The 14729-nt window shown below is 45.1% G+C and overlaps 1 protein-coding gene across 1 annotated transcript in view; it reads right to left on the bottom strand.

Annotated features, from left to right (window-relative positions):
* Positions 1-14729, bottom strand: part of LOC121855047 (potassium voltage-gated channel protein eag-like) — an 86767-nt gene that overhangs the window by 53840 nt on the left and 18198 nt on the right. Inside the window, 2 exon segments of the mRNA XM_042349876.1 lie at positions 922-960; positions 5190-5322. Of these exon segments, the coding sequence (XP_042205810.1) occupies positions 922-960; positions 5190-5319 (169 nt within the window). The 5' untranslated portion in view covers positions 5320-5322.

Here is a 14729-nt window from a genome sequence, read left to right as displayed (position 1 = left end):
GGGGTCCACCTAGCCGACACTACTGTACTGTACAAGCCTGCCTGGTACACGGGACGCTGCCCGCCACGATGCCACAAACCGCTAGAGCTACACGCCCAGGCACGCCAGGCACCCCTCCACCACCAACACCCGCACGCCCACACACTGTTCACACCCAACACTCCGCTACGGGTGGTCCTCCGCTCGTGCTGGTCACACAAAACAGTACGTCACCGGGTACAGTGCCCATCACGTTAACATACAAGAACTACTACTAGGACCTATCACACTGTAAGTACTCAAGATTATAACATAAGAGACTCAGTACATAATGTTAAGTCATGTTGTAGACTAATTTGGTCATTTATTTACACACAGACTTATGGTAGTTGTCTAGTGAAAGTAAACACATAGAAGAACAATCCATAATTATCTACTGTAGAACTACTGAGTTGTCATACACGGCGAGACAGACACACACCATCTACAACACTTGTGGCTACCAGTTGGCTCAGGTTACATCACTATGGGTTATGGTCACTAATTTTAACGTCCGGAGGTATGGTGTAGCGAGGAGTGAGGGTGGGCGTGTGTGGGCGCGGGCGGCGTGGACGTGAGGGTGGTGGCATGGGCCGCCCGGGGACACGCCCACAACAGTACGAGAGAGGCGCCGGGGTCACCTTCACTACCGCCCGCCTCACCTCCCGCCCACTCATTCCACTTTAAAAACAAACATTTACATAATTTAGTCGATGCCCTGGTCTACCCTGAAGCACCCTCGTAACATCTCTCATTAGAAGGTTATCTTAGGAACAGTCGCCATCATAAATATCAATTACTTGTTTACTAATTCATCTTCCTTCTCCTTAATAAAGAGTTATAGTGTGTGATAGTGAAGGTGACCCAGGCATGATGAGGCATGGCTCAGGCAATGATAATTACCCGTTTTATTCTTGGATGGGCCAAAATACAGCCTAGAATCTGCAAAGGAGGCATAATGGCAAGCTTGAGACAGTGAGCGGACACGGTGGCGGGGCGGGACCAGCCGTGAGGCGCCCCGCACTCACCACCACTCATCACCACCACACCACACCTCTCTTTCTCTCTCACTATCTTTCTCTCTCTTTCCTTCTCTCTTTCTATCTCTCTCTCTCTCTTTTCTCTATTTTTTCTTTCTCTCTCTACGTCCTTCCTCCTCCTATCTTGTAAGCACAATACACAATTTCCTTTACCATGGTTGGAGTTAACGACAGGTAAAGACATTATTCCAATCCAGGTTGTGAGTAGAGAGGAGGCATGGGTGTGGTAATGGTGGAGGTGGTGGTGGTGGTGGCGAAGCTCCAACACGGATCCTCCCACCACCAGCGTGGAGGAGATCCTAGGACGGGGTCTGTTGGGCAGCTCCGGGTGTATGTGGCTCTCGGAAGGGGGAGGGGGAGGTCGAGGAAGGGCAACTAAAAGTGTGAGAATATAATCTTTGTTTTATAAATCTAAAGAACAATCTATTGGGACTTTAATAATAACAACTTGTGGTGGACAGATAAAACTCTACAGTGACTGAGAAGGGCCACGTCAGGTTCAGACTTACATGAAGGGATAGTTGTTTGGTTGGTTGGTTGGGCTAGATAAAAGAGGGAGGGATACAGACGTTCCAGGGGAGGGCGGAGCACAACCACAAGCGGTTACTTAATAAAGATACATTTCCACAATCATGTAATCGCAATGGAGGGAAAGAGTGGCTACATGAACAACTGCAACTAAATTTATTAAACATATTGAAGAATAACGAGACAGGGCGAGCGTGGCAGAAGGATCTTTGGCTTAACTACTGATTAAAACTAACTTTTATACTTTATACTTTTCTACTAAACGTACAAGACTTTATAAAACTACTGTAAAAGTCACTTAAGCTGAAGAGAGTAGCTGTTATGCAATGTTTCTCCCTTCAGTTCATCCCCACCATCTACCTCGTGGTCGTAATGTTTGTATGTTAACAGCTGTAAGAACTAGTGACGCCCATCGTCTCTCTCTCTCTCTCTCTCTCTCTCTCTCTCTCTCTCGCGCGCGCGCGCGCGCGGACGAGGCCCTCACCATCATGACTACCACCATCGCCTTGATCCCATTGTTATTTTTTCTCCTGTCGTAGCAGTAACTATAGAAGCTCTTCCTATGCTCCCAACCATTATTTTCCTCCTCCCCCACCCCGTGTTGTGGCCACTACTGATATAACCCCCTCCACCCAGCCCCCCACAACCCTAACGTTTCCAGGGTAATCAGGGTGGCTCTCCTCCAGGGTCCTTCAAGGTCTCTCTCTACTACAGTAACTTTTTACCCCTCTTGAGTGTCTGGCGCGATGGTGTGGCAGTCCTCCTGCTCCTCGGTGGGGGGCGCTGATGGCTACCTTGAACAGATCCAGCTAGTGTCTCTCACCTGTCCACCACCTCCTGCCGCCGGTCTTACACCACCACCACCACCACCTCTCTGTAATACACCATCTTCATTCGTCACATTCACTGCCTCATACCTTCCGTTCCCCCTTCTTCCCCTCACCCACTCCCCTCTCTCACCCTCACCCCTTGGTATTTAACTCTACTTTAGTTCCATTCTACCTTCGTTGAGTACATCATAAGGTCTTCATCCTAACTTATCTCTCTGCCGTCTGTCTTTGTTTTACCTGTAGACGAGTTACCTGTGTGTATCACCTCCACCTGACTCTACTCGTCCCCCTCCCCTCTTCCTGTCCCCCACCCTTTCCTGTTCCTCCTCTCCTCTCTCCTCCTGCCCCCCCCCTCATTCTGTTCCCATTGTCCCCCTCCTCTCTCCACCCTTCTCCTCCTTATTAACCTACGCCGACTCTCTCCTTATGGCCAACGTCCATGATTTTCAACTCGTGACATAAAATGGAGGAAAACCAACAGCTGAGATCTTGTGAGCTAATGTTTGTGTCGTAGATCTCTCTCTATCTCTCTCTCTCATACATACATACATACATACAGACATACATACATACATACATACATACATAGATACATACATACATACATACATACATACATACATACATACACACTGAATTTTGCTGTGATATACCGGTGTTGTCTGACCTAACCTAATGAGTTTAATCTAACCTCATTTAACCTAACTTAACGTAATCCATCTCTACCCGAATCACCGAAACCTAACCTAACCTAACCTAGCCTAAGACAGTTCACATTAGGTCGAGTGTACTATGACGTGTAGGAAACATCGTGAGTCTTACCCCCAGGTTGATGATAAACAAACACATGATGACTGAGTATTCTGCCAGGTCCGCCCTCAACTACCGTGGAGAGGTTAAGAGTTCAAAAATATTTAAAAGGGAGGAAGGCAAATCGTCTATCATCTATATATATTGCCTTTACAGGAAGCCATGGGTTGATATTATAAAATTACACAGTACAAAATATTACTGAGGAAAATGTAGTACTTTGTGGTGGGGTGGGGGAGGGTGGTACTGTTCTCCCTCTACACCACAAAGTCATACACCCTCGTATTGGTTAAATCAATTTTAATTATATTCATATAAATTTTAATTAATACATTATGTACAGATTTCTTAACACTACAGCAAAGGATAATTGAACACAAAGAAGAAGAAGCCGACGGCCCCTGAATAAGCGTGACGGCCGCTAGTTATGGTGTGTGGTACAACTTTTGGCCACCAGAGCCTGGATGATGGTGACAGCCGCTGGGCCCTTGAATGAGCGTGAAGTTTATTCGTTTTGGAGTGGGCGTGGCTACCGCTGGCCAGTGAATGAGCATGGCGGAGGGCAGCCACTGAGTGTATCTACCGTAATGTACTAATATCCTATGTGCAAATAACGGTAACTAACCTTTAAGTGAAAGTGGCATCAACTAATCCCTAAGTAAACCTGGCGGCTGCTGGACCCCGAGTGAGCGTGACGGGCATTAGACCCTGAACGAGCATAATAATCTAAAGCCCTTTAATGAGCGTAATGGCCATCAGTCCCTCAGAGAATAATACAAAAAACAAAGAATTCCCTGAAATTTTAAGTTACTATTAAGATAATCATCAGCTAGCTCAATATATGCCATACACTGAGTAGAGATGACCATCACCTTCCTAATTAATCAATGACAACACCTGATCTTAATTACACAAGATTAAAAACATCAATAACACAAGCGCAAGAGAAGACTCAAAGTCCCCAAGTGAGCATAATGGTCTCAGCCCCTGAGTAAGCATGGTGGGTTTCTTAGCCCCAGAGTGAGCATAGTGAATCTCTTAGCCCCCTGAGTGAGCATAGTGAGGCTCTTAGCCCCCTGAGTGAGCGTGCCACTAAAGCCCTATAATCCTAGAGTGAGCATATGGTCTCTCAGCTCATATAATGAGCGTGAGAGTACAGCCCCCATAACCCCAGAGTGAAAAGAGGGGTCTGTTAGTCCCCCAGAGTAAGCATAGTGAGTCTTTTAGCCCCTAGACTAGAGTAAGCAAAGCGAGTCCCCTAGTTCCCCAAGGAAGCATAGTGGTCATTTAGCCCTCACAGTAAACAAAGTGGGTCTCTTAGCCCTGAGTGAGCATAGTGACTTTACAGCCCCCAGAGTGAGCATGATACTAAAGCCCCATAGTGAGAGTAAATAGTGACCCAATAGTGAGCATGACATTGTGGCCCCATAGTGAGCGTGAAACAGCAACCTCATAATGAGCATGATGCAGCAGCAGCAGCATCCCCAGAATGAGCGTGAAACAGCAGCCCCAGAGTGAGTATAAATGAGCAAATTCATAACCCGGAATGAGCATAATAAAGAGCCCCAGAGTGAGCGTAACACATGTGCCCCAAAATGAGCGTAAAATAGAGATTGAAAGTGAGCATAACATAGTGGCCCCAAAGTGAGCATAACATAGTGGCCCCAAAGTGAGCATAACATAGCGGCCCCAAAGTGAGCATAACATAGCGGCCCCAAAGTGAGCATAACATAGCGGCCCCAAAGTGAGCATAACATAGCGGCCCCAAAGTGAGCATAACACAGCGGCCTCTGAGTGAGCATAACACAGCGGCCTCTGAGTGAGCATAACACAGCGGCCTCTGAGTGAGCATAACACAGCGGCCTCTGAGTGAGCATAAGACAGTGAGCCTAGCAGCCCCAAACCACCCACCATCCCTCCCTCCCTTCACCAGTGGATTCCTTCAGCTTCGAGGATGACTTACGATTCTTCTTGTAGAGTAGTATCTCGAACTGATCCTGCTGTTGGTTCTCGAGGCACTGTTCTATCCTGGAGATGGTCTCTTTGTCCGTCAGTTCGCCGTACATAAAGCTGCAGCGGCATGACTTCTGCATCACCTGTTGAGAGAAGGGGTGGATGAGCACACAGGTGATTTAGTGGGTCTCAGGTACAGGTGATCTAATGGTTCTCGGGTACAGGTGTTTAGTGGTTCTCAGGTACAGGTGTTTAGTGCACATATCACCCGATGGAGGCAGCGAGAGAGAGAGAGAGAGAGAGAGAGAGAGAGAGAGAGAGACTGATAACATTGCATCTCCGCACCACCAATCACTAAACACACGCACTGCCAACAATGTATATTTCTGCCTCCTAACAGCTGACACTGATGCAAGCCAATGGTATGATAAGTGTGTGTGTGTGTGTGTGTGTGTGTGCTAATGAAAATTACTATTTTTTAAGGGATTAGCCCACCTGGGCACAGGTCACTGGCCCACATCGGGGCCTGGGGGGTGAAAATGTAATAATAATAACAATATTAATAATAATTAGTTCATAGTAAATAAAATTGATTATAAAAAATACAAAATTAAAAATAATAATAATAATAATAATAATAATAATAATAATAATAATAATAATAATAATAATAATAATAATAATAATAATAATAATAATAATAATAATAATAATAATAATAATAAAGATAATAATAATAATAATAATAATAATAATAATAATAATAATAATAATAATAATAATAATAATAATAATAATAATAATAATAATAATAATAAAGAACCATTAAGAAATACAAAGGTGAAAAAAAGATCAATAGCAAGAAACGATATATGTATGTTGTGTTGTCAAAGTAAGAGAAACAATTGAGACCCTGTAATTGTGTGTAAATGAGGCAGAAAGTCAAATCAACAACCTGGGACTTGGTCACAATTTTCATGATACCATATGGCAGCAGGGTCTACCACTAGACAACACATTTTGCTTCCAATATCTTCCCAGGCGATAGTACCTCCCTGTTTGGTAGCTGCCTACTACCTACTACCTACCACTGGTGCTGCTTGGTAGTGTCAGGTGTAAAAAAGTGGCAGATGATGTCAGGGAGTGTCATATGGTATCAGAAGGAGCCATAGGTGTCAGACAGTGCCAAATGGTGTTACTTATCATCAATTAGTGCACTAGGATGTCAAGTAAACCCAGCGAGTACGCCCCGTCACCTGGGTCAGCCATAGTTAATGAGCGTATGTTAATTAAGAAGGCGGCAGGTGAGATGATGATGATGATGGTTCAAAGTTTCACCTTACGAGGCTGATGAATATTTAAAGAGGTACACCGTGAAGTTATCTGGTCTGCTCTCACACACACACACACACACACACACACACACACACACACACACAATATGCATGAGTGTATGTATGTCTAAGAAAATTAACTACAAGGAGGATATTAACAGAGTAAATTACCCTGGAGATACGAGTGACGTCAAGTGCGTGTGTGTGGACTAGTCTCCCTCCTCCCCTCAGCAGCCAAGGGGACACTCATCCTTCCCTCGACGTCTTAGTGTTATATATACCCCGAGTGACTCAAGGTGCTCCCAGCCTCGTCTCCCACTTTGATCTTTTGCCAGGTGGGAGTGGGTGGGTGGGTGGGGGCGGTAACTGTCTTATCATTCACGTCCACGCACTGTTTTCTGTCTTCATTCTGACCATACTTTCATCTAGGTCCACCCACGCCCTCCATCAACCTCCCCCCCTTCCCACACTCTCTTCACTCTTACTTACGTTCCTACACTCACACCAAAGTTCCCACACTCCCACCAAAGTTACACTCACACCAAAGTTCCCACACTCCCACCAAAGTTCCCACACTCACACCAAAGTTCCCACACTGCACCTAACTTTCGTACCCAACAATTTACGTCTCCACGCCTACTAACAACACCAACACGCTAAAACCATCACCATACTCACTGTGACGACTTTATGAAGGGAGGTCTTGACAACTGAATATACCATTGCTAACTTAACTCTGTCTTGTACAAACAATTAATTAACTTTACCTCATGAAAATTAGTTAAGGAAGACACACCTGAGTCAATCTCGGAAATGGCTCAATGGTGAAATGGGCCCCAGATCTAATGGGCCCCTGGTCCCCATTAACCCTAACCTAACTTAATCATTCGGGTTTCGGGTAAGTCCTCGTGGGCCTTAAGTCCTATGAGATTATAATTTCTATTGGTTTTATTAGGTTGGGGTCTATTAGGACTAGAGAGATTATTAAAACCTGTCCAAGGTCACCTGAACACTCACCTGTGTGTGTGTCCTAGACTCATTATTTATCTTTACCAGTTCTGCTCAACCTAGTATTTACCTTTTCCATTTCCCTATCCCTCCTATGCATTTTCTACCAGTTTCCTAGACTTCATATGTATCTTTACACATTTTCCTACACATATGTATTTTCACCCCCTTTCAAAAACTTCACATGAATGTTTTTACAAGTTATTTTTTTCCTAGACTTCGTGCGTATTTTTACAAGCTCTCTGTCTCAACGTTGGTTCTGGTTATTATCTCACCCTTCACCCCCCTCCCCACAAGGATAAAATGTGTAAATTTATACAAGCCAAGACAAGAGCAAAGAATATTACCCCAGTTGAGTTTAGACGTCAAGGTGTGTGTGATTAAAAATGTCTTGAGTTAAGCGTTAAACAAGGTAGAACAAATATTTTTTTTTTATCTCACACGCGTTTGTAATGAGAAGTGGTAAGTGGAGGAGGAGGAGAGAATCAGAGGTAAGAGGTAAAAGTAGCAGATATAATAAGGAACAACAACAAAAATAACAATAACAACAACAACAACAACAACACCAAGAAGAAGAACAACAACAACAACAACAACAACTACAACAACAACAACAACAACAACAGGTTAGTAAGTGAGAGACAGTGGGGGGCAGCTCCTCCGGGAAGACTCCCTCAGTCATTTCATTGTGACCTTTCAGCGAGGCTCCCTGTAAAATTATTCAGTAAAGCAAGAGACTCTCCGCTGGGCTGCTGACATGAATATAGAGCTTCGCAAATATCCCACAGTGGTAGATGACAACATTGCTAAGACGTGTTGTTGTTGTTATTGTTGTTGTTGTTGTTGTTCTTGGTGTTGTTATTACTGTTGTTATTGTTGTTGTTTTTGTTCTTGGTGTTGTTGTTGTTATTACTGTTGTTATTGTTGTTGTTTTTGTTCTTGGTGTTGTTGAGTTGTTATTGTTATTGCTGTTGAGTGTTGACAACGAGCTTTGCTGAGGTGTTAAATGTGAAACAGATGGGCCTTGCCTCGGGCTGACTAGCTCTAGTCTCTAGCCGTCCAGTGAGCCGTCAAGTCAGGGAGTTAATAAGTCCTACATTAGACCCGAAACACGTAAGTCTTATATGGTTTAACACCGTCACTCTACTCAAATATATTATATGTAGTTGGTAATAGTGAAGGGACGTACGAGTGAATTAATTATCTCATACGTAACATATGTAATTTGTACTCTGCAGGTTTTGACCGAATAAAGAACAATCGAGTCCTACGTGCAAGGGTCTCCTTATCCCACAGTCGCTCATTGGGCGGTTACAGAATTGTCCGTTAGTAGAGAATGTGAATTCAGTAGTAGTAGTTTCACCCAGGACCCAAGGGGGCCATACTACATGTAATTATCAAGGATGTAGAGCCACTTGGATGACCAAGTTAGATCCTCATTTGGCTTGCATAATTCATGGCAGCTGTGTCTCAGACAACCTGTTTTCACCATTGGATTGTAAAATGATCTCTGAAATAGACGAAGTCTGGGCTAATGTATTAAAAGACTTAATAGACCCTCCCATCACCACCACTCACCACCATAACCCCTCCCCTCACCACCACTCACCCCCATAGACCCTCCCTCACCACCACTCACCACTCACCACCATAACCCCCCCTCACCACCACTCACCACCATAGACCCTCCCTCACCACCACTCACCACCACCATCCCCTCCATCACCACCACCACCACCACCACCACCACTCACCACCACCCTCCCCTCACCACCACTCACCACCATAACCCTCCCCTCACCACCACTCACCACCATAGACCCTCCCCTCACCACCACTAAAACACAACACACAACACTTCTCCTGACACAGTTCACACTTAAAAAAAAAGTGTACAGTGGTAAAGTGGTTACCGCCCGCAGCTGAATAGTCCATTGATCCCCCGTTCGAAACCCCTCACTGAGAAGACAAAATGTAATTGAAATCCAGTGTGAGCCAATACGTGGGTTATAACCAGATCACCATCGGTTTATAGTAAAAAGAACTACACATCTGGCTCTCCTATAACCAAGCTCCATCACCTGTGCTGTACCTGCCTGCCTATGTCACCACACACACACACACACACACACAAACACACAAACACACAGTCCTCTAATTTCACGGTAACAAAATAAAACTTGCTTGTGAGTAATTTCCCCGTGGACAACTTCCCCTCCGCCAGAAATACTCCTCTCCACTGATGTCGTCAATGGCGGACACCAAAGCCTCTGGAGAACTCTCGCTCATTCATACAACTTTGCTTGAGGTAATTATGCAGTGGCCAACTTAGGCATCACGTGCTACCCTGACGAAGGACCTCCACCACCTTCAGCACTACCACACCACACCACCACTGCTACTTCTATTACTACTACCATTCACATCATCACCACTACTACCACATTCACATCCTCACTACCACTACTACCACCATCCACACTCTTACCTTCACCACCACTACTCTCCTCCCCACAATCACCAGACACACTCTCCTCCCCACAATCACCAGACACACTCTCCTCCCCACAATCACCAGACACACTCTCCTCCCCACAATCACCAAACACACTCTCCACCCCACAATCACCAGACACACACAACTACTCCCCACAATCACAGACACACCCACAATCCTCACAATCACCAGACTACCTCCACCCCACAATCCAGACCAGACACACTCTCCTCCCCACAATCACCAGACACACTCTCCACCCCACAATCACACAGACACACTCTCCTCCCCACAATCACCAGACACCACACTCCTCCACCCCACAATCACCAGACACACTTCCTCCCACAATCACCAGATCACCACACACTCTCCTCCCCACAATCACCAGACACTCTCCACCCCACAATCACCAGACACACCTCAATCACTCCCCACAATCACCAGACACACTCTCCCACCCCACAATCACCAGACACATCACTAGACCCCACTCTCCTCCCCACAATCATAGACACTCTCTCCACCCCACAATCACCAGACACACTCTCCTCCCCACAATCACCAGACACACTCTCCACCCCACAATCACCAGACACACACACAATCTCCTCCACCCCACAATCACCAGACACACTCTCCTCCCCACAATCACCAGACACACTCTCTTCCCCACAATCACCAGACACACTCTCCTCCCCACAATCACCAGACACACTCTCCTCCCCACGATCACCAGACACACTCTCCTCCCCCACAATCACCAGGTATCTCCAGTCATCTCCCAAGGCCTTCTCTCCCCTCACTGACGAAGGAACAGCAGCAAAACACCATATCTTCATAAGCCGCTGCCAGACCTCTCCTTCCCATAACTGCCGGGAACTGAAGTGTTTTGTGCCCAGCATAAATACACACACTTCGTCTCTGTCTTTGACCTGACCTGTGATGCTGAACTTGGCCCTGAGCTGACCTTAACATGATATTGACCCTGACATTAAACTGACCCTGAGCTGACCTGTGATTCTAACCTTGACATTGAACTGACTTGTGACATGTGATGCTGACCTTGCCCTGACCTTTGACCATGGCCTTGCCCTGACCTGACCTGACAATCTTAACTCTAACCTTGACCTGAGCTGACCCTAACCTTGATCCTGACTTGACCTTTGACCTGACCTTGACGATTTGTTTATTATCGAGTTTTTAAGTTCGTTAGGGTATTTATTGTTCAACTTTATGTGAACTGTTGATCTTCTTTGTTCATTGTTCACTATCATGTTCACTATTCACTATTATGGACACTATTCACCACACCACTGTTCACGTTCATTGTTCAGAAACTTTTTGTTATCATGTTCACTCCTCACTATAATGTTCACTTAATATAGTCATGTAGTCATTGTTCATCATTATGTTCACTGTTCAGTACTCACCAAATAGCCTGTGTTCACAATCCTGTTCATTATTATGTTCACTCCATACACATGTTCCGTTTCCACACTCATGTTCAATGTTCACCACTGTATATAACGTTCACTGTTCAATATAAGTTCACAGCTGTTACAATACTGTTCAACAAACCGTGAGTTATTGCTGTCGTATCACCGTCATGGTTCGTGTTCACCCCCAATGTTCAAAACTACAGCCTCTTTTCACTCGTTACTAGGGAAGCTATCTATCTATCTATCTATCTATCTATCTATCTATCTATCTATCTATCTATCTATCTGTCTATCTTACATTATAGTTGGCCAATTAATATTCTTACAATGGATCTTATAAGTTTAGTGTGTGTGTGGGTGTGTGTGTGTGAGTGTGTTGTTATCATGTTCACTCCTCACTATAATGTTCACTTAATATAGTCATGTAGTCATTGTTCATCATTATGTTCACTGTTCAGTACTCACCAAATAGCCTGTGTTCACAATCCTGTTCATTATTATGTTCACTCCATACACATGTTCCGTTTCCACACTCATGTTCAATGTTCACCACTGTATATAACGTTCACTGTTCAATATAAGTTCACAGCTGTTACAATACTGTTCAACAAACCGTGAGTTATTGCTGTCGTATCACCGTCATGGTTCGTGTTCACCCCCAATGTTCAAAACTACAGCCTCTTTTCACTCGTTACTAGGGAAGCTATCTATCTATCTATCTATCTATCTATCTATCTATCTATCTATCTATCTATCTATCTGTCTATCTTACATTATAGTTGGCCAATTAATATTCTTACAATGGATCTTATAAGTTTAGTGTGTGTGTGGGTGTGTGTGTGTGAGTGTGTGTGTGTGTGCGTGTGTGTGTGCATGTTGTCTTTTATTCATCCACACTGTAGCAGAATATCCCGCCTCACCGTTCTTAGCCATGCTAAACATAATCTTCCCTGCTCCCTCCCTCCTTCCTCACTTCCCTCCTCCTCTTTCTCTCTCCTCCTCCCCTTCTCCCTAGACGCCAGGCCACAATGGCGGCTTCATGTACCACACGACCCCTCCCTCTGACGACCCACTGTACACAGGCCTCCCTCTGACGACCCACTGTACCCGCGGCCCCTCCCTCCCCAGGCAGCAGCCCACTGCTTGCAGCCCCCCCCCTCCTGACCCTTGCCTCCCCTCCCTCCTGACGACCCACTGTACCGCACGACCCCTCCCTCCTGACGACCCACTGTGCCGCACGACCCCTCCCTCCTGACGACCCACTGGTGTAAATGTTTATGATTGTGATCAAGAATATAAGTTTGTCTATCAGAGGAAATAACCAACGTGCGTCTTGTTATTGTCTATATGGGGGTTAGTACAGTTGTTTTTTTTAGCGCTTTATTGCTCTTCAAGAAATAATACATTGCTTGTTTTGGCTTGTTTAGTTTTTGCTTGTTTAGTTTTTGCTTGTTTAGTTTTTAAGTCAGTTATTGCTAGTGGTTTTTATACCCTCGATATAATCTTTCTGTGTGGTTGTCTGTTGATTATTATCGCCTCCTGCCGACACATGAACGACGTCCAGGGATCTCTTGGGGACGTCTCAAGTTTGTGGGTCCTTAACCAAAGCCAAACAAGTTTCCCTTCGACTTCATACTCAATCTGCTCAATAGGCAAAGTCTCTCTCTCTCTCTCTCTCCGTCTCTAGTGATGAGAGAGAGAGAGAGAGAGTTCTCAGGCGTCTGGATTACCTTGAGTCCACTTCACTGAGTCTATAAATGGACTCTAACTCTCGGGAGGCAAGCAAATGGTTCCTGAAGTTTTATCTGTTAAGCTTTTGGTGATGGTTGAGACTTCTGAGTTTATAGGTCAATGTTATGAATCACACACACACACACACACACACAGAAAGCAGGTCGTCTTTGGGTAACATTAGCCAAGAGCTGATGAGAGAAGAACTGTTTTTAAAAGTTTTCTAAGAATTCTTCAAGATCGTAATCCCTGGGATCTGAGTTAATAGATCTGGTGGCGGTGGACAGAGCAGTGAGCGGGGAGGATCAACTCATTCTCTCTTACTCTCTTCTCTCCTCCTTCCTTCGTATATTTTCTTCCATTCTCTTTAATTCTCTTTGACTTTCTTCTATATTCTCTTTTATCTCAGAACTTCTTGATACTCCAATTGTTCTTCATTATTTAAGTCTCTCTCTCTCTCTCTCTCTCTCTCTCTCTCAACACAAGCCCCTCTTCACCCCCAGGTTATATCCATTCCCTGTACATCAAGGGTCACTGTCGCCCTCCTAGACACAGGCTACCAGAGTTTGCTAGGTTGAAACTCTTCCTTGTAACTTGGGTTTAAGAGAACGTATCTAGTTATGGTAAAGTTTCAAGTGTGTTATCCATTCCTTGTTGACCTTCCTCGCCTTCTGCTGCGTTGCTGCTGGAGGAGTTTTATTGTGTGCTGGCCACTTCCTTCCTTCATTTCATTTCATTTCCAGCGCCACGTTCTTCCCTCACTCCCTGTTTCCAGCGCCACGTTCTTCCCTCACTCCCTGTTTCCAGCGCCACGTTCTTCCCTCACTCCCTGTTTCCAGCGCCACGTTCTTCCCTCACTCCCTGTTTCCAGCGCCACATCCTCTCCTCACGCCTTCCTCTATCTTACCATAACACCAGACGTGCCCAGGGTATGAAGTGCCCCAGTACCCATAACAACTGTTGGTATCTTTACTAGTTCCCTCTTATTACACCTTAGCGCTAACCTAAACTGACCTGACCTAACCTGACCTAACCTAACCTAATCATCAAGTGAAATAAAACGGGAAAGGCTAGTTCTTCGAGTGATTCCCCTCACGAAAAAAATATTCCCTCGGTCAGTGAGTCAGTCAACATTAGTATTCATAGAGCTGGCTGACGTATAAATAAAATGATATAATGGAACCGTTCTCCTTTCCGGCGCCAGAAACCTACAACGACATAAAAAGAGCGCTGACAAATCTTGTCTGAATGTGTAAGACGGGAGAGCTGTTACCAGAGAGGCCCCTGGACACTCTCTCCCTCCCTTCTCTCCACCCTCAGTCACCCACTCCACCCTCCGTCCATCCCTTCCTTCGTCCTTCACTTCCTTCACCCTCTCCTTCCACCCTGAGTTCCTCCTTCACCCCATCTTCAGTCCCTTCAGTCCCTCCACTCACAATCTCCTGTTGTCGAAGAGATAAGTAAACACAATACCGCCTCAAGTACCTCCGCCAACCTCAACCATAGAGTACCTTTATTTATGTGTTAATACCTATATA

Source organism: Homarus americanus, unplaced genomic scaffold, assembly GCF_018991925.1.
Source record: "Homarus americanus isolate GMGI-L3 unplaced genomic scaffold, GMGI_Hamer_2.0 scaffold1024, whole genome shotgun sequence".
NCBI lineage: Eukaryota > Metazoa > Arthropoda > Malacostraca > Decapoda > Nephropidae > Homarus > Homarus americanus.
Note: the sequence above shows the minus strand (reverse complement) of the source record. Positions and strands in the feature narration are given on the sequence as shown.